Source organism: Electrophorus electricus, chromosome 12 (assembly GCF_041902795.1).
Source record: "Electrophorus electricus isolate QZ-2024a chromosome 12, ASM4190279v1, whole genome shotgun sequence".
Classification (NCBI taxonomy): Eukaryota; Metazoa; Chordata; class Actinopteri; order Gymnotiformes; family Gymnotidae; genus Electrophorus; species Electrophorus electricus.
In genome coordinates this window covers 6,298,912-6,316,990 of record NC_137508.1, presented here as the reverse complement: position 1 = coordinate 6,316,990, position 18,079 = coordinate 6,298,912, and the positions used below count along the sequence as shown (strand labels likewise).

At 41.0% G+C, this 18,079-nt stretch overlaps 3 protein-coding genes across 4 annotated transcripts; 1 reads left to right on the top strand and 2 right to left on the bottom strand.

Moving 5' to 3' along the window:
• Positions 1-54: 54 nt before the first annotated feature.
• On the top strand, positions 55-10,536 carry ddx43 (DEAD (Asp-Glu-Ala-Asp) box polypeptide 43). The gene is made up of 17 exons (XM_027014798.3): positions 55-364; positions 539-594; positions 880-1,006; positions 2,032-2,172; positions 2,766-2,847; positions 3,734-3,890; positions 4,680-4,798; positions 5,081-5,191; positions 5,572-5,713; positions 5,902-6,002; positions 6,316-6,403; positions 6,899-7,026; positions 8,264-8,373; positions 9,160-9,298; positions 9,373-9,460; positions 9,587-9,755; positions 10,201-10,536. Exons 1-16 carry the CDS (start codon positions 55-57, stop codon positions 9,743-9,745), a joined length of 2,058 nt encoding a protein of 685 aa, XP_026870599.2. The 3' UTR covers positions 9,746-9,755; positions 10,201-10,536.
• Positions 10,537-10,657: 121 nt separating this feature from the next.
• Positions 10,658-12,903, bottom strand: cgasa (cyclic GMP-AMP synthase a). The gene is made up of 5 exons (XM_027014788.3): positions 12,357-12,903; positions 12,048-12,270; positions 11,690-11,953; positions 11,426-11,525; positions 10,658-11,224 (listed from the first exon to the last, which is right to left on the bottom strand). The coding sequence occupies exons 1-5, from the start codon at positions 12,870-12,872 to the stop codon at positions 10,885-10,887; spliced, it is 1,443 nt and encodes a 480-aa protein (XP_026870589.2). The 5' UTR covers positions 12,873-12,903; the 3' UTR covers positions 10,658-10,884.
• Positions 12,904-13,610: 707 nt separating this feature from the next.
• On the bottom strand, positions 13,611-18,051 carry eef1a1a (eukaryotic translation elongation factor 1 alpha 1a). Of its 2 annotated transcripts, none has more exons than XM_027014782.3 (8): positions 17,946-18,051; positions 16,435-16,616; positions 16,076-16,255; positions 15,614-15,910; positions 15,303-15,453; positions 14,901-15,157; positions 14,499-14,733; positions 13,611-14,412 (listed from the first exon to the last, which is right to left on the bottom strand). In XM_027014782.3, the coding sequence occupies exons 2-8, from the start codon at positions 16,576-16,578 to the stop codon at positions 14,288-14,290; spliced, it is 1,389 nt and encodes a 462-aa protein (XP_026870583.1). In that variant the 5' UTR covers positions 16,579-16,616; positions 17,946-18,051; the 3' UTR covers positions 13,611-14,287. The 2 variants fall into 2 exon arrangements, with proteins under 2 accessions (XP_026870583.1, XP_026870584.1); XM_027014783.3 differs by having other exon boundaries at positions 16,435-16,620; positions 17,946-18,030.
• Positions 18,052-18,079: the final 28 nt, after the last annotated feature.

Below are 18,079 nucleotides of genomic sequence, written 5' to 3'. Positions count from 1 at the left end.
TAATGTCATCTGGTTCAGTCATTCCGTTACAAACGACGTCGTCTTGCTTTTGTAATGTCGGATTGGGAGGATGAATACGATGATAATGGCGCTGCCATTACAAAGCCGTTGGATATCGGCACTACCGCACGTAAAGCGTTGACAGAAAACCTGCACTTAGGTGGGGGAGTGCCAGGCGGGAAAGCGAACCGAGGAGGTCCACAATGGCGAAACTGGCGAGATCGAGATGTGGGAGCAAACGCCATTGTCTCTGAGAGCCACAGAGACCCCGGCAGTGCTAGACGCGTTTATGGCGGTGACCGATCAGGCTCAAGACGGCCTGTATCTCTCTGTATAAAAAACTCTTTGCTCGGGAGGATAATCGGTAAATGAATCTAACCTAGCTACCGTTAGCTTATTGAGCTAACAGTTCTCTTAGCATGCTAATATTGGCTAACTATGGCGGCCAGGTCTTCCAGCCTACCCGGCTGACGTTATTGGTGAGCTGCGAGTTTAAGATTCACTTATCAGATTTCCATTCTCTGTGACCTGTTGACAGGCCGAGGCGGTGCGAAAATACGTGAACTGCAAGAGTCTAGTGGAGCAAGAATAAAGGCGAGTTGTCAAATGATCTGTTGCTGGAAACCCATGTGGAAGGGTGAGGTTTCAGTACGTGGTTTCAGCCAAGCTGAGGGAATGCGCTAGAGAATTCCCAGGGTTGGCCATTCCTCCATTAAATCAGCACCACCAGTTTGAGACCAGCTGGAGTCTAAGTGTGACTGAATATCGTGACTCAAGCGGCCAGCTAACTAGTTAATCAAATCAAAAATGTATTTATATAGCACTTTTTACAGCAGATGTATCACCTGTACTACTTCTGTCTCATTATGGTTCGTCTAGATTAACCGTGGAGAGTATGAGGGCGACGTGCTAATATTTGGCAGCAGTGATGTTCAGCAGAAAGCCAAGGATATGATCCACGAGCTGATATCTAGGGGTGCAGCCAGTGTGCCTTGGTTCCACAATGGTACGAGCACGGGCAGGATGGATGGCAGATCCACACCATTAGAATGGCCCCAGAAGCCTTGTTCACTGAAAAGGAGAATTGAAGTGGCATGGGTGGGATTGTGGTTGATATTCATCTTCTGTTCATTTATTCCCAGCATTTCTTTGTATCCTGAAATCTTAAGATGGGACACTTAAAATGTGCAGAAAATGACTGTATAATGTGCAGTACGGTAAAGAAAGAAATATAGCCTCAAGGTCCACGGCAAATTCACATGTTGTCCCCAGTTAGCAGCAAAATCATTGGAAAATGATTGTTTAATTTAGTGTGCTATATTATCAGGGTACCTTTCACCCATTGTGACTTTCATTTTTGTGCCATTCGTTCATTAAATACAGACTCTTGCTGATCATTTGTCTCAGAAGGAGTTAGAATATTGCACTCATCTAGAAAGATCTCACATGGATGACTATGCAAATTGATATCTTTAGCTCAGTATGACATCAGAAGTAAGCATATCCATGTTGGCATATTTTTAAAAATGAGAGAATTTAAAGATCTCACAAAGGTGGGCTGGAACTTAATGAAGACCTGCCTACTGTGGCCTTCTGCCCTGCCAAGGTGAACGGCATGAAGTGCTGAGATCAGAGTTGCTTCTAATATTGAAAAATGCGTTTTTTAAATTTAAATAAAAGGCTGCGTTTTACCTTATGTTCAAGCACAAGATAATTTGTTCTGTTTGATGTTTTATGTAGAACCTTTTTACTGTTCTTTGCCTTGCTACATGTCTTTTTTTATAGTAACCCTTTTTTGCTTTATGTTGTGATAATAGTTTTGATTTTTTTGAGTACATCCATTTGTGCTCCTGCTTAAAGATATAGAAACTCTATGGCAAGACCAGCATCTTATACAAGTCCTGATAAGTCATGATAAACCATTTAATTCGAATCCTTGACTATGCATATTGTTTGATAAGGTATTTGAGTGTAAATGAGTGCTTCATGCCACATCAGTATTTAAACAGTAAGTTAACCTGTTCTCTGCAGGCAGTGAGGGTCCAGGAGTGAAGAGTGCCTCCTGCTGGCCAGCGACTGTCCTGCAGGCATCAGCTGCCCCTGCCTCTGCACCCATAGATTGGAATGCCATAAGGGAGAATAAGGAGAAGTATGAGGCTATGAAGTGGCGAGGTAAGATAAGCTGGAGCCTGGAAGACTTGTACTGACATGTGAAGTCTTATCAATTGATCACCTTTTCAAATGTTTTGGTAAATTCCTGTCATATTTATTAAACTGGGGGTGGGGAGAGAGCAGCTGTTAATTTTTTGACCACAATCTATTTCATGTGAGCCCAAAATGCCTAGAACTGAAGTATCGGATTATTCATAAACTTGATGAAGGCCAGAGATTTACCATATTTGACAAACATCCATGCTGTGTGCTAGACAGCTGGTGTCATTCAGCCTTACAGTACCTTCTGTGCTACACCCGACCGTACCTTCTGTGCTACACCCAAGCACATACTGCAGCAGCTGCTGTGTTGCTCTGAGCTGTGCTTCAGGCTTGTTTAATTTCACTGAATCCTACTGATTACACACCGAATATCTAAATTATTATTTAATTCACTCATTTATTATTTAGAAGAAACACTGAATGAAGGAGACAAAGCAATAATAAAAAGCAACTTAACTGCTTGATCGCTTGTTTTACTGTGGTTCTTTTTATGCACTGTTGGCTGTGCTGTCTATTTAGGTACCTAATGAGTGCTCTGTTTATCTCTTTAGACCTTCCACCACTGATGAAGGATTTCTACATCGAGGATGAATCTGTGGCCAAGCGCAGTGCAGAGGAGGTCAGAGTGTGGAGGCGAGTGTGTGTTTGCGTGTGTTTACGTGTGGGTATCGCATGCTTTGATGATTGAGACCAGCCAGCAGAGGGCTCTCTTTACCAAGTCTCTCTCTTGGCTTTTAGCAGTACAACAAAATGCAGCTAAAAGCAAAAGCCTTGTCTTGCCCTTCTTGTCTTGTCCATCTTATCCTTGTGACAGTTTCTAATGTTTTTTGGACACCACAAGTATTTGGGGATCTTGCCCCAAAATATCCACACTGTGAAGTAAGTTTGTAAGGAAGAGCAGCTTTTTTCTGCACTATCTATATCTAGATATAGATATACTAGTAGCATTTTTGTAAAAACATTTTAAGAAAATAGCATTTTATTTCTAGTTTGTAAGCGTGTGTATTTTTCATGACTGGTATAACTGGTATACATGTGCAGTGGTTTTCCATCCAGCAGAGGGCTGTCTCAACACAGAATACTAATAAATTTGCACACCCTGCACTGAGTCAGTCATGAGCGGGAACCTAGAGCCAATCATGAAAGTGATCGCTGATGGTTATGATTTGAGTAATGAAGAAAAGCCATACTCATGTTGGGCCTTTATCTTTTCCACATTGCTGCTTGCTCTTTGCTAGGATTACCCTAGTTAGCACATATGAGCATTATTCTTTTTTGGTATTGCTTATTCATTATTTTTTGTTGCCTTTTTTTTGACAAATCACAGAACAGTGTGACTGTCTCTAATATTTTGGAGTTTTAGGAGATGGAGAATAAAATATCGGTATTCTTTGCATTCTTCATCACAGCAGCTACTATGTTAATCATTGACAATAACCTAATTCACATATAAAGCCCCTTTAGGGAACAGAAGATAAGCATTTCTCAAATTCCAATTCTCTATTTCTCTCTCTAACAGAAAAGACAATAACAATGTGTTCGTGGATGATCTGAAAGAGCAAGGGAAGAGAGTCATCCCAAATCCAGTGTACACTTTCAAAGAGGCCTTCGCTAACTATCCTGAAATAATGGAGAACATAGTCAGAGTTGGGTTTCAAAAGCCAACTCCCATTCAGGTACCATGTGTGGTTACATGCACACACACCTGCGCTTATGTGATTTACCAAAAGAGATTGCAGCATGCATGGTGAGTAGGTTTGCATATTCTAATCAAGCCTTTACCCTTAGCACATTTTAGAGGACTTCTGGTGTGCTGCCCTGTGATAACAATAACACCCAGCCAGAGGAAGTACCACCCGTGAGCGTCAGCAGCATGTAGCTGACACTGCTGCAGTTAATGTTTGATGTGGTTGACCTGGTTTGGGGGCAAATATATAATAATATAATGAGAGAGAATCACTGGGATAGAAAGCAGAAGAGCTTCATTTCCGTTCCTTCAAAAGCACTGCTTTCTATAAACACTATACTAGGGCATGGATATTGAAACTGAATACACCTCTGGTTCCTGTTCCATGCCTAAAGCACGGAGCAGCTGATCTGCTGTCAGGTTCAGAGCTTTGAGCTTTAATAAGAGGCTTTGGTTACAGTCAGATGTCTAGTTCACCACTGATTCTTTAATGTTTTTGGCCAGTAATGTTTTTTTTCTGAGAATGACGTTTGATCACAGGTTGAGGAACTCATTGCAGCAAGGCCAATTATGATATAGGGTGTAAACAACCTGTTCTATAACATTTCTGTCACAGTCACTGATGATATCTATTTTTAAAGCATTCCTGCACTTCCTATCTATCATCTTGTGCAGTGCGTAACATTGAAAGTGCCGGTCCATCTTAGCAGAAGCCTAAATCTACAAAACGGCAAGAGCTGCTTCCTGTCTGCAGTCTGTACTTTGTCCTCTGCTGCAGTCCCAGGCGTGGCCTATTGTTCTGAGTGGCCTGGATTTGATTGGGATTGCTCAGACTGGCACTGGGAAGACCCTGTCCTACCTGCTCCCTGGCTTCATTCACATGGACCAGCAGCCTGTGTAAGGGTGCTCTTTTGTGAATCAAAGACTGAGCAGAGTAATTTATAGGTTTGCTACACCCAAAAAAAGGGACTTTTTGCCATCAGCTAAAGCTTTTTCAGCAAGTTTGTTCAGTACAGTTTCAGTACAGTTTCTTCTGTAAGTTTGGTTATGCGTCAGAGTGAACTTTTAAAAAAAGCAGTGAACAGTGGGTGGCCTCTCTTTCCCAGCGATCCCACAGGGAGCTGACTATTGTATGCTGCTGCTGCAGATGACATTGCGTGCCCCTGTGTCTTTCCGCAGGCGCAGGGACCAGCGGGGTGGCCCTGGCATGCTGGTCTTGACTCCCACTCGTGAACTGGCCCTCCAGATTGAAGCAGAGTGTAACAAGTACAGCTATAAAGGCTATAAAAGGTGTGTGTGTGTGTGTATGTATATATGTGTAGATATAGATAGATAGATATATATAGATATAGATATAGATAGATATATATAGATATAGATATATAGATATAGATATAGATATACACACACACACACACACACACAAGTCTGTCCCCTCCCTCAGCGCCAGGTGCAAACTGAAGAAATGTTCCGTATTTATAGGAGCATATTCATGCTAAATGTAATCTCTTTGAGCATTATGTTTTCTGTACAGTGCATAGAAAGTGGCAGTTGTGTTGAGTCAAGTTTGATCGTCATTCGTCCATATTGTGGAAAATTGTTGCTTCTGGTCCACGGTGCAGCACATAACACCAACACAGCTGCTACTTACCCTTTCTCCGGCTGTACAGTATCTGTGTTTACGGAGGAGGTGACAGACGAGCCCAGATAAAAACGGTGACCAGCGGCGTTGACATAGTGATCGCCACACCAGGACGATTAAATGATCTGCAGATGCACGAGCTCATTAATCTTCGATCCATCACCTACTTGGTACGTGAAGAAGAATGGTGGCAAGTGAAGAGAAAGAAGCAGCACTTGTCTCTCACAAGCACAGAGCCTGCTGCATAATGTTGGAACAGAACAGTTTATTCAGGCTCCTGAGTATTTGTCATTTTGTCTTTTTTTTTCCCCCTTGTTTGTTTGTTTTAAAAACAAACAAACAAACAAACAAAAAACAGGTATTGGATGAGGCAGACCGAATGCTGGACATGGGTTTTGAACCTCAGATCATGAAAATAATTCTGGACATTCGACGTGACAGACAAACAGTTATGACCAGGTCAGAGACCTCATCTGTAATAAATGTGTAAAAACTAAAAAAAATGACCTAAAAAGGGAAGGTAACTTTTCTTGGGTTGTAGATCGCCAATAAAGTGCTTTTCATTTTCATTTTTTCATTTTTTTTACCTATTCTTTCTGTTTTTCTATTACTATATTTCATTCAGTTATTATAATAGTGATATTAATAAAATTTGTAATAATATTAAGATGTATTATATTTTAAAATTTCATCATCTTCTCTATAGGTTACTTTTTGTAACTGAATAAGCACCATTTGTTTTGCTTTTTCTGTACCACGTCTGTCCATCCAGTGCCACGTGGCCTACAGGCGTGAGACGTTTGGCCAAGTCCTACCTGAAAGACCCCATGATGGTGTATGTTGGTACCTTAGATTTAGCAGTAAGTTCTCATTTATTCTTCAGATTAAGCCCAGAGTCAAAATAATTTTATTGTCTTGCAGTTTCACATTCTTGCTGGATGATTATGATAATTTAAGTTTATTGTGTAGTAGAAAGAAAAATTTGGATATGAAATGGTAATACTTCTACTGAAATCTTGATGGGTAATGTTGATAGATAATGATTTTTTTTTGATGTTACCTAGAAATTAAAAAATATATATAATATTTTATTATATTTTACTATAAATATTATAAATATTTTTAGAATAAAAATTTTTATTTTTATATATATATATATATATATATATATATATATATATATATATATATATATATATATATATATATATATATATATATAGTAAAAAACATTTTTTATTTATTTGTTTTTTTTTACAATGCCAGTAAAATGTCATGTCATTTTATCTGGTAAATTTTGAAGATCCCCAGGGGATTCCCCTAAAATGACCCGTCAGCTTCTTTGTGAACTGTAGGCCGTGAACACCGTACAGCAGACGGTCCTGTGTGTGCAGGAGGAGGAGAAAAAGGCATATGTCTTTGACTTTATCCACAACATGGAGCCTCAGGACAAAGTGTTAATATTTGTTGGAAAGAAGATTGTGTAAGTTTTAACTAGTGATGTTTACCCACTGAGACTGTGTACCCATTCAAGTGTCCCTTGGAAGTGCTTCCCATCAAAAAGGAAGTGAGAGTCGACTCAGCAATAATTTCTGCCATGTAAGGTCACCCACCCACTGGCTTAATGGCTCACTGCCCACATTATTAGCCTTTTTAATATACATTCCTTTCCCCTTGGTATGGCATCTGTTGCCCAAGCAGAGAATTTAACATAAGGGTTATGGGGAAATGCCTTCAGTTCATTGTAAAATGAAACTTTCTTGTCTGTTTATTAGGGTGGGGCTGAGAAAGTTATGAGCTTGTACTACTTCCATCAAAGACAACTGCTTTTGTTTTTCAACAACAGTTAGTCATGTATTGGTAAAGGCGTAGACGCATTTTGAGAAGTGTGCTGCCAAGTGTAAAATGGGTTTATCTGGAGCTGTTAAGTAGTTATTTGCGTGCTGGCAGCTGATATGATCGATCATAGGTTGCTGGCTATATAGTTTGGCTACTAAACATTAGAGAGATGTGCTTGCTCTACAGCAAATAACTACATAAAATAAAAATACAGAAATATTGAAAAGTGAACAGACAGACATTAGCCAAATATGTAAAAATTCATATGGAACCTCTTATACACCCAAGTTTCTTTACAAAATAATGTGCACACAAAATAAATAGTTCAACTACTCATAAACAAAGTTCACATCCACATTATATGCACAGCAAATATGTAATCCTTTTAACACACACAACCCATGGCATTGGTGATGAATTCCTCTTTAAAGTGTGATGAAGTGACTGGCGTGGGTCTTGGTTAGGGATGGATTCATCCCTAACGGATAACTTTGGTGTAAAAGGGCATGCACGCAGATCAGTCCCATATTGCCGACATGGGTTATAGGGTTATAAGCGAGGTTGCTCCGCTTGTATGGAATGTTGACTTTCGAGTTTCTTCAAGATGCTATGACTTCATCTCGACTGTCCACTCATTGAAACTGCCATGACATTTACCATGAAGCGAAAGATTCCACCACACATGGATACAGTCAGATTTGTGCTGCTTTGGGTTATTGTAGATGAGCAGTTGTTGACTATAGACTTCCCTTAACATTTATAAAGGAAATTGGTAAATGCATCCATTTTTTCATTTTTCGATGAATGCCAAACTGATGCATTCTCCCTACTCTTGGATTCTTTATGTTCTGCTTGGCCCCTCCTGTCCATGTGGAGTGCAGAGCGGATGACCTGTCCAGTGACCTCTGTCTGCGGGGCATAGCAGTTCAGTCGCTGCATGGGGACAGAGAGCAGTGTGACCGAGAAGAGGCCCTGCAGGACTTTAAAGATGGTACACAAAAGTCATGGTTTGGCAGGAGAGATGTTTCAGATGGCAGACAAGTGTGCAGAGAGTCAACTGGAAAATTCTACACAAAGAAGAGCTGGCAGTGTTCCTTTAAAGTTGCAATCACAAAAATTACCTACATGCATTTAGACTGATTTATATATTTGTTACAGTTACTATATGTAGAGGGCATGTAGTTTATAGGTTACAGATAGCTCACCTATGCATTATCCTTTCAGGATGCATTTGAGATTTTTCCACATTGTAGCCCTATTTTGATTTGCCAGGGTTCCATAGTGTGAATAAAATGCTCACATTTACTCTTTTTTTAAATGCTAATGTAATTTTAATTTGATAATTAGATTTTTTTTTTACACACGTGTAAATATTAATATGGCTAAATTAATATATATAAAAATAAATGTTTCAAAAAATAGTATGCAAATGATGTTTGCAACCTCGATAGAACTATTCAGTGTTGAATCAATTATAGTCAACACCAATTTTTGTGTTGTATGTTGGTTAATTACTTTATATGTGTAATTGGATTTGGTTTTCAGTATAATCTGAATAAATATTTGTCATCTCTATGTTTAATGTTAGGAGCACCAGTACTCCTTGTCAAAAAAACTTACTTGCCATATTCCACATTGGCACCCCTGTTTTGATCTGATACAAGTTCCTCCTTGCTGTGCGTCTTGCCCAAGTACACTTTTCATATTCTAATGAATATGTATGCTGAGAGGGAGGTTGTGTGTGTGTGTGTGTGTGTGCTTTTATGGCTCTGCACAGGACGTGTGCGTATTCTGGTGGCCACAGACCTGGCTTCTAGGGGACTAGATGTTCATGACATCACTCATGTCGTCAATTATGACTTCCCACGGAACATAGAGGAGTACGTGCACAGAGTGGGCCGAACAGGGCGCGCAGGGTGAGTGGGGTGTATGACAGCGACTGAGACTGCTCATTAGTTTAACGTGTTAACAACTGTCCATAATTTATCAGCCGATCCGGGACGTCTGTAACCATGGTTACAAGAGGAGACTGGAAGATGGCTGCTGAACTCATACACATCCTGGAGAGAGCTGGCCAGGTAATCTTTCACGCACACCTCCGCCATGCCAGTCTGTCGGCATTCATTAGGCAAGCCCCCTCTTCCAAGCTTTGTAGAAAAGGTGAGTCATTTAATGACTGTCTGACACTATTTACACTGTTATAGGAGGTTCCAGAAGAGCTGGTACTGATGGCGGAGCGCTACGACAAACACAAGAGGGAGAAGGAGATGTTCCCTACCAGACCACAAGGAGGTGGGAGAGGGGGAGGGACTCGCAGAGGAGGAAGAGATGGGTTCAGGGACAACTCTAATTGGCGCTTCTGAATTTAAACAGGTAAAACTCAATAAAAAGAGTATTCAGTAATAGGCATATTTAATTTATTCATTACCATACTTGCATTTTTTTCCCTTACTTTAAAAAATGTAACAGAATGTTATTTGTCAAATAATTTTCTTGGTCACTAATTCATGTATGCCAATTACCATATTTAGCCTTTGTAATGGATAAACCAGTGATTAAACAATTTCTTAATATATAAGCGTATTATAACTAATATATGCATAGCACATAGGCATATTTTAACTTAATGGCTCCATTCTTTCTAAAATAATTTAGTCGTGTTATTGGGATTAGTCAACATAATGGGGTCACTGCAGTGATATCTTAAAGCTCTAATATAAGATAATTGTTCTTATTAAAATTGTGTTTAGATATTTCTTTATGGCACTAACGTGAATAGAATGCTTACAACTGACAAAGTTGAACTTTTTGCTTTTAGTAAGAAGAGGCCAGTGGAGTTAATCTGTCAATGTTGTTAAGTTTTTGTTCACTTTTCTAAAAGGCCAGAAGCATATTTTACTTGGGGGTATGTAACATTCAAATAAAACGGGTGCACATTGTTCAGTTTGCATAAATGATAATATCTACACAGCGGACACAAGGAAATTGAGAGATTTTTGTTGGTGGTATTCAAATAAATATTTAAAAGAATTTAAACCTATTCTTTGTGCAGTTTCTGAGCAGACGACCCCCTGCTTCAAGAGTCAGTGTGTTACCTAGACCAGCTTATTTTTCTGAGCAGCTACAGCCAGGGCACTTTGCTCCATTCCCACATCTTGGACAGTCAGTTGTACCTTGAGGACAGCGACGAGGTAATGCAGCGTAAGCAGCAGCGCTGCTGCAGTAAAGCAAGAGCAAAACAGCACTGCTACAAGGAAACTTGACCACCACCTCTAGACAGTAATTCAAACAGATTTATTTGTGTTTATCTTTTAGGTGTACATTTACAGCATTTAGCTGATGTTTTTATCCAAAGCACCTTAAAATTATGACAGTACAACCTGAGCAATTGAGCCTTGCTCAGAGGCCCAACAGTGGAAGCTTGGCAGTGGTGGGACTTGAACCCACAACCTTCCAATTATAAGTTAAGGACCTTAACTACTGAGCTACTTTTAAACATGATTTAACGGAACAGCGGAAAGCCATTGTTTCGTTGGTATTCGGTGGACTTTGCCAGGAACTCACAGCTTTTCTTGTCCAGCCCTGCAGAGTTGAGTAGGTTGTGTGAGGGAATAAAAAAATTGGGGATGTTTTGACTTCTCAAGTGGTTCTCAAAGTCCTGCAGGAGCAGCTGAAAGCAGTGACTGAGCTGCCCTGTTTTCCACTCGCTGTCTGTCGGCCTGGCTGTGCAGGCGTGGAGCAGCGTGGTCTTTGCATGATAAGAGCAGAACTTGGACACTTCCTTGGGGTTCTCCTCCTTTAGCCGAAGCAGCAGGTATTTCAGAAGTTTAAGACACTGTTTCCTGTATACAAAACAAAACAAAAAAAAACATAGCATCTGTTCCTTGGAAAAGAGCCATACATGCTATACATTGATACATCATTAGCGTCATGCCTCTGATTTCACGTGAATTTGAGAGTGTACAGGGATAAACTAGAGGGGAATTGCCATGTAGAGCATAACTGGGTACTGAGCACAGTGATCATTACAGTCGATCAGTCACCTGCAGCATCCCGCGGCTCCCCTCTCGCAGCATGTCTTGCTCGCGCCATGATTTTTTATGATGTCCTTCTCAACATGCGAGAAAGAGATGCGCCAAGTGTCTGTCCAAAAGACGCATTTTCATCCTTTAATTTTAATGTTATCTGATAGTTTTATCGGACCTCCTTATAAACTATATTCTATTTCGATACAAAAATGCTCAGTTGATTTTTAACTTTACCAAAGCTAACAATATTTGGTTTTATTTACAGGTGAGCTAGCCTACCTTTGGCGACAACTCCATTGTACTCTGCGTTGCCTCTGCCCTCGTATTTTGGCACCAAATAAAATGGTTTGCGCTTTAGCTCATTTTTCACTTTTTTGCCGAGCCAGCCCTCGATCCTGAAGCCATTTGCGGTGAAACTGGGCCAACTTGATTTGTGGACCTCCAGACCCAACACAAAGTCGAGAGAAATCGTTTTGCCATTCAGGTTCACCACCAGAGTGACCGCTGGACACCCCTTCCGTTTGCGCTCCACTTCAATGTTATCTAGAGTGCGCACATATCCAACACATTAAGCTGTACCGGCAGAGGCGTAATTACGCACACATTTCATCATCGTTAGCCATGCAGAATTACTTACAAGGTATTTTTCCCACGACTTCCTTCACCTTATCCCGGAATTCCTGCAGCATTTCATTGGCCTTGATCGTCTTGTCTTCGTTGAGAAATCTGTCTAAAGGATGTTTCTGGGTATGGCGCTTCATCGCTACGCTGTAAAACGCGCCATCCTCTCCAAAATTATGCACATCCACCCTCTCAACAGGAATGGTCAGCATGACATCAAACTCGTCAGGCTCGCAAATCTGAAACGTCATTTACGTTTAACATTCTCAGCGAGAACAAGACACCACAGTAAGAAGGAAAAAGTACGATCTCGAAAGTCGCTTACTTTAACGTTTTCATAATGACTTCCTGTCTTCAGCACACGAATTTCTTTGCACCAATCCAAACTCTTTTTTATGTAATCAATGATTTGATCCTCTATCTCGTTGACGCATTTTGTAGACTCAGATCTCTCCTGTTTCTTAATCCTTAACTTCTGAAGGGTAGCATGGAGAATTTTGTCTGGATTGCCGTCGCCGTGGTCCAATCCTTTCGTCGAGCTTTTGTGATCGTCTTCCTCCACCGCACTTCGCGCACTTTTACCCGTTTGCTCGTTCGCACGGGTGTCGTCATATTTTGATGGACGTGTTGTAGCATCTTTTTTAGTTCTGCTGTCATGTTTAGGTCGTGTCACTTGGGCATCCGTTCTTTTCTCGACATGCCGGGGTATGTCGTCTCCCGCTTTTTTAACTTTGTGGTCCTCCGCTCGAAAGCTCTTTTTCGGAGTAGATCCCGTATTTTTCGCTGACGAGACGCCGGAAGCCTCGTCAGGCACCTTGCGTGGTCTTCCTCTGCCGGACATGGCACTTCGTAAGCATGTGCGCGAAAATGGATTTGCTATGAACATTTGAATCTTTACGTCCCCATGACGTCAGTGGGAGGTATTGCCCACTTGGCGAGAGGAGCAGGCAGCGCTTCCGGCACAGCAGTTAGGCTTTACTCTGCATCTTCATTCCTTGTAGGTTTAAATGCACCTTTCCATCTGTTCTTTCTTTTCGCCCCTTTCCTTTCCTATAGTGGAATCATAATTTACACTTGCCCCTAATTTTAAAGGAATGTAGACCCCCTAGTGTTAGTCTGTAAATCTGTGTTAAAACCGGGGTTGAAATTGTGGTTTATTAATACGTAGAATTTTAGAAACATCATTTCAAATACATACACTCATTTATGAATTCGTTTATTCAGACATACTATGGAGCGAAAACTAAGTTACCATGTGGTTGGAATGGGCTTTTAAGTGTAGCCCAAATGCGTTTATTACAGCGCGAAGTTGTTCGGGGTCTTGTAATTAAAGGGTTTTAGCGGCCTCTTCTGGCTGAGTGTTTTCATGTTGAGGGTCGTAAAGCTAAGGATTTGTGATGCTGTAACACAGCACTTCAGAATTCCTTCATTGAAATCCTTGAAACGTTAGGACTGCAAAACGGCGAACATATTTATTGACAGTTTAATCTTAGATGCTTAAGTATCTTTATGAAAAATATTTTTAATATATTAATCAATCCCACTTAGTATATTCAATCTTAAAGGAAAACTCAAAACATTTGTTATGGTTGAAACATCTTTATTGTGACACAAATGATCTTAATACTTTGAACAATAAGGTGCAGAAGCTAAAGCCAATTAGTTAATAAGTGCCTGTGCTGGATCAGCTTTATGCCAATCAAAGTGCTTGGAGATTCAGTCAGTGCAAAAGATTTGCATGCGCCCGATGTGCACCGATTCGAAAATATTATTTATTTTTCACTTTTCTTTAAAGCTAAAGTAGTCTGAAAGACTGTGGAATTTAATTATTTAACAGCAGCAGAACATGAAAACAGTAAATTGTGAACAAACACTAAAATTGAGACAACAATGCTGAGAATGTTGAGGGTGAACTGCACTCCAGAGCAGAAGAGGTCAGATAACGTTTCCTATCTACAAATGTTTAACATCACACATGGTATTCATGGTAATAACCCAAAAAGATCACATTCCAAATTGTAACAAGCTGATATTACAAATACTTTTCACATTATGGATTTAAAAGTCAAACAAATTGTCTTAAGTACTGCTGTGCTTTTTTTGTGTTTTGCTTTTTTTTTTCCTCCTGATACTTTTACGATGCATTGGAACAATTAACCAGTCTCTCACTATAGAGTTTAAGCAGCCAATGGGATTTGGTTGGGTAACCTCTGTTCTGCCATATATGACTCTGGAGTTGGCAGTCAAACACAATATTCATTTGGCCTTCTGTGCTTTCTGAGCAGACTTGGTGACCTTCCCTCCAGTGGGAGCTTTCTTCTCAACTCCCTTGATCACACCGACTGCCACGGTCTGACGCATGTCACGCACAGCAAAGCGCCCTGCAAACCACATACACAGCAGCCAGTTAACAGTAAGTTACAGCTTATAATCGTTATATTTCTAAAAGGAATGTAATGACTCTCACCAAGAGGAGGGTATTCAGAGAAGCTCTCCACACACATGGGTTTGCCAGGTATCATGTCCACAATGGCAGCATCTCCAGACTTGAGGTTCTTGGGATTGTCCTCAAGTTTCTTTCCTGAGCGGCGGTCAATTTTCTCCTTGAGCTCAGCAAACTTGCAGGCAATGTGTGCAGTGTGGCAATCCAGTACAGGGGCATAACCAGCACTGATCTGCCCTGGATGGTTCAGGATGATCACCTAATGGGCAAATGCTGACTTGATTACCAAACGGTCACCTATCATTCAGTGTTCTCATCAACTGCAACTCAGTGACAGTAAAGAGTTCACCACATTAAGAAGTAGCAGTAAAGCTACAAAGGGTTCTAGAAGATTTGGTCAAGAAAAGAAATGGAGACTGAACTCACTTGAGCAGTGAAGGAGGCTGCCTCTTGGGGTGGGTCATTCTTGCTGTCCCCAGCAACGTTTCCACGACGGATGTCTTTCACAGAGACATTTTTGACATTGAAGCCCACGTTATCGCCAGGCAAGGCTTCAGACAAGGCCTCATGGTGCATCTCCACAGACTTTACCTCAGTGGTCACATTAACAGGGGCAAAGGTCACTACCATGCCTGGCTTCAGAATGCCAGTCTCCACCCGACCAACAGGGACGGTTCCAATACCTAATGGAGGGAGGGTGAGATGTGTTAAGTAAAGTGGTTTAACGTAACTTCAAAAGGCTATAGCCACTAATAACAGTAACACTGCATATTCTCATCCCTAACGTTTAATGGGTAATATAAAAAAAAGTCTTGCAGAATGTGTCACCTCCAATCTTGTAAACATCCTGCAGGGGCAAGCGGAGAGGTTTGTCAGTGGGACGGGTCGGTGGCTGGATGGCATCCAGAGCTTCCAGAAGAGTAGTGCCAGATACGCTACCATCCTTACGGGTAATTTTCCAGCCCTTGAACCAGGTCATCTACAGTAGTGACAAAAGAGAGCATCAATCGCAAGTTGATCAGAAATGGTGACTCTTGTTTTAACTGCTATAGCCACAGCAGAACCAGAGGAATTATGAGTGATAACTTGAGGTACTTTGCGCTTGGTGAATTTTGGTGACATTTTCTAGTCACACGCACATTGGGGCTGGCCTCCAACATATTATCACCATTCCAGCCAGAAATGGGTACAAATGCCACAGTTTCTGGATTGTAGCCAATCTTCTTGATGTAGGTGCTGACTTCCTTCACAATTTCCTCATAGCGCTTTTGGCTGTAGTTGGGCTCAGTGGAGTCCATCTTGTTGACGCCTACAATGAGCTGCTTAACACCCAATGTGTAAGCCAGAAGTGCATGTTCTCTGGTCTGGCCATTTTTGGAGATACCAGCTTCAAACTCGCCAACACCAGCTGCCACAATCAGTACAGCACAGTCTGCCTGGAAAACAGGGGGAAAAAAAATCATCAAATATATGAAGCACACAGGATCCAGGGTATAGAATTAAAATGAATGATATCTAAATCTAAGAATTAATTAATTTGCTAATACACTCGGGAAAACTCAAAGAAGTGACCAACAAAGAAATGTTAACTTGTTCCTGACCTGGGAAGTGCCAGTAATCATGTTTTTGATGAAGTCCCTATGACCAGGTGCATCGATGATCGTAACATAGTACTTGCTTGTCTCAAATTTCCACAGGGAAATGTCAATAGTGATACCACGCTCCCGCTCGGCCTTCAGCTTATCCAACACCCAGGCATACTTAAAGGAACCCTTTCCCATCTAAAACAGTTTAGAAGTAAGAAAAGGTGTATATAAATACTGCCCTCTCCACATCTGAAAACCATTGCACTGTTAAGGATTCAACTTGAATAAAATACATTACAGTGGAGTTTGTTTAAAAAAAAAAAGGAAAAAGAAAAAAAGAAGTTCCAAAAGGTCAATTGTCGTAACAGTCCTACCTCAGCAGCCTCTTTTTCAAACTTCTCAATGGTTCTCTTGTCAATACCACCGCACTTGTAGATGAGGTGACCAGTGGTGGTAGACTTCCCAGAGTCGACATGGCCAATGACCACAATGTTGATGTGAAGCTTTTCCTTTCCCATGACTGGTAATACAGAACTTGACAACCACACTACAAATCCTGCCTCAGATAACAGAACACAAGTGACTTATTCAATACCTATAACATACTGTGACTTATTAAGTACTTAGAAAGCCATTAAGTGTTAAAATGGGATATTTTAAGCTCAACAGTTACAGCGCAAGTTAAAGCAATAGGTGTTTAGCCTGACAAGTGTGTGAACAAAGCTGTACTGGAGTTCTCAATGGAAAATATTTTTAGTGCCCGATCGAGCAGCCGTCAGCATTACATAAAAGCCAGTGTCTGTACAGCACCATGGACAAGGGCAGAAACCAGCGCACATGTTCAAGCTGCTTTTCACACAATTTGGAAAATGAATTAGTAAAGTATGAACTGAGGTAGCTAAAGTAGTACATAGCAACCTAAAATGTTTACGTTTCTATGGTGTTTAAAAATTGTATGTGGCAACCTTTCTACACCCTCCTGATCCTGATAACTGACACCAAAGTGCATGAGGCGAGGTGCACAGAACCTCCTTCTCAAGTCTGCCAATTCTGCTGGTCCACACCCTCCTCTGCTCCTGCCGTCTTTGCAAATGCTTTATACGTTCGCTTAGTCATATATCTTAGCCGAGTAACATCGGGCTGATGTAAATGGATGAGCATGCTTTCAACACTTCATAAAAATCACTCGCACAGACCTCCATTTTGTTAGAACCATTCCAATTTAAAAGACGAGAGCAGCCATTTGAGATTAAAAAGGGATGTACCAAATTTAAATGATCAATTCGTGTATCCACCATATGAGGTCAAAGTATTAATACCATTCCGAGTACACATAAACCCATCATTTATCTTGTAGGATAAGTTATCGCTTACGTACCCATTACGTTAATGCTGGACACAACTCATTAAGTTGTATTATTGCTCATTGCTATTAGTCACCTAATTCTCACTTAACGTATATTATAAGAGAAAGGGTATTACTGTTGATATTATCTAACCGCCATTCGTTTGAAATTATTAGGGAATGACGTCTTATAAATGATCGTTAAAATGGGATATGCTTCCAGCGCTTTATTTACTGGCCAAATCATCCTCCAATGACTTTGTATCCGTAACATTCTACCGCACAAATTGCAGTTGGCGAGTGACACAGATCACTCAAACGTCTGGGGGATTTATCGGCACGTATCCCTTAGCCTGCAGCTGCCGCCATATTCTCATCCCATAGACTGTGACTAGCACAATGTCAAGCCTAAACATCAGCAAGCTAGAGGTCAGCAAATACAACACTACTAGAAAGCGCGACACAATAAAGAACCAGTCTTCCTTATACGTGTGGGCACGCCAGAAGAAAAGATCCGCTGTAATTTGTGGAGTACTCTACCTGTGTTTGTGGCGGGGACACACGCACGACGCCGGAGAGGCTGAGCGGCGTTTGGGATCCGGTTATATTGCGGACGAGGGCGGTTGCGCAGTTCTACGCAACGCTCATGACCACATCGTTAACATTAACTGGGT

Excerpts from the sequence above, each read along its gene's own strand:
- eef1a1a (XM_027014782.3), bottom strand. The coding sequence starts at position 16,578 with ATGGGAAAGGAAAAGCTTCACATCAACATTGTGGTCATTGGCCATGTC. Across the intron at positions 15,454-15,613 it reads TGTTGGAGGCCAGCCCCAAT|ATGACCTGGTTCAAGGGCTG; the intron begins GTGCGTGTGACT and ends TCACTACTGTAG. Across the intron at positions 14,413-14,498 it reads CTCTGAATACCCTCCTCTTG|GGCGCTTTGCTGTGCGTGAC; the intron begins GTGAGAGTCATT and ends TGTGGTTTGCAG.
- cgasa (XM_027014788.3), bottom strand. The coding sequence starts at position 12,872 with ATGTCCGGCAGAGGAAGACCACGCAAGGTGCCTGACGAGGCTTCCGGC. Across the intron at positions 11,954-12,047 it reads AGTCGTGGGAAAAATACCTT|ATAACATTGAAGTGGAGCGC; the intron begins GTAAGTAATTCT and ends TGCGCACTCTAG. Across the intron at positions 11,225-11,425 it reads GGAGCCGCGGGATGCTGCAG|GAAACAGTGTCTTAAACTTC; the intron begins GTGACTGATCGA and ends TTTTGTATACAG.
- ddx43 (XM_027014798.3), top strand. The coding sequence starts at position 55 with ATGTCGGATTGGGAGGATGAATACGATGATAATGGCGCTGCCATTACA. Across the intron at positions 595-879 it reads CTAGTGGAGCAAGAATAAAG|ATTAACCGTGGAGAGTATGA; the intron begins GCGAGTTGTCAA and ends TGGTTCGTCTAG. Across the intron at positions 2,173-2,765 it reads TGAGGCTATGAAGTGGCGAG|ACCTTCCACCACTGATGAAG; the intron begins GTAAGATAAGCT and ends TTATCTCTTTAG.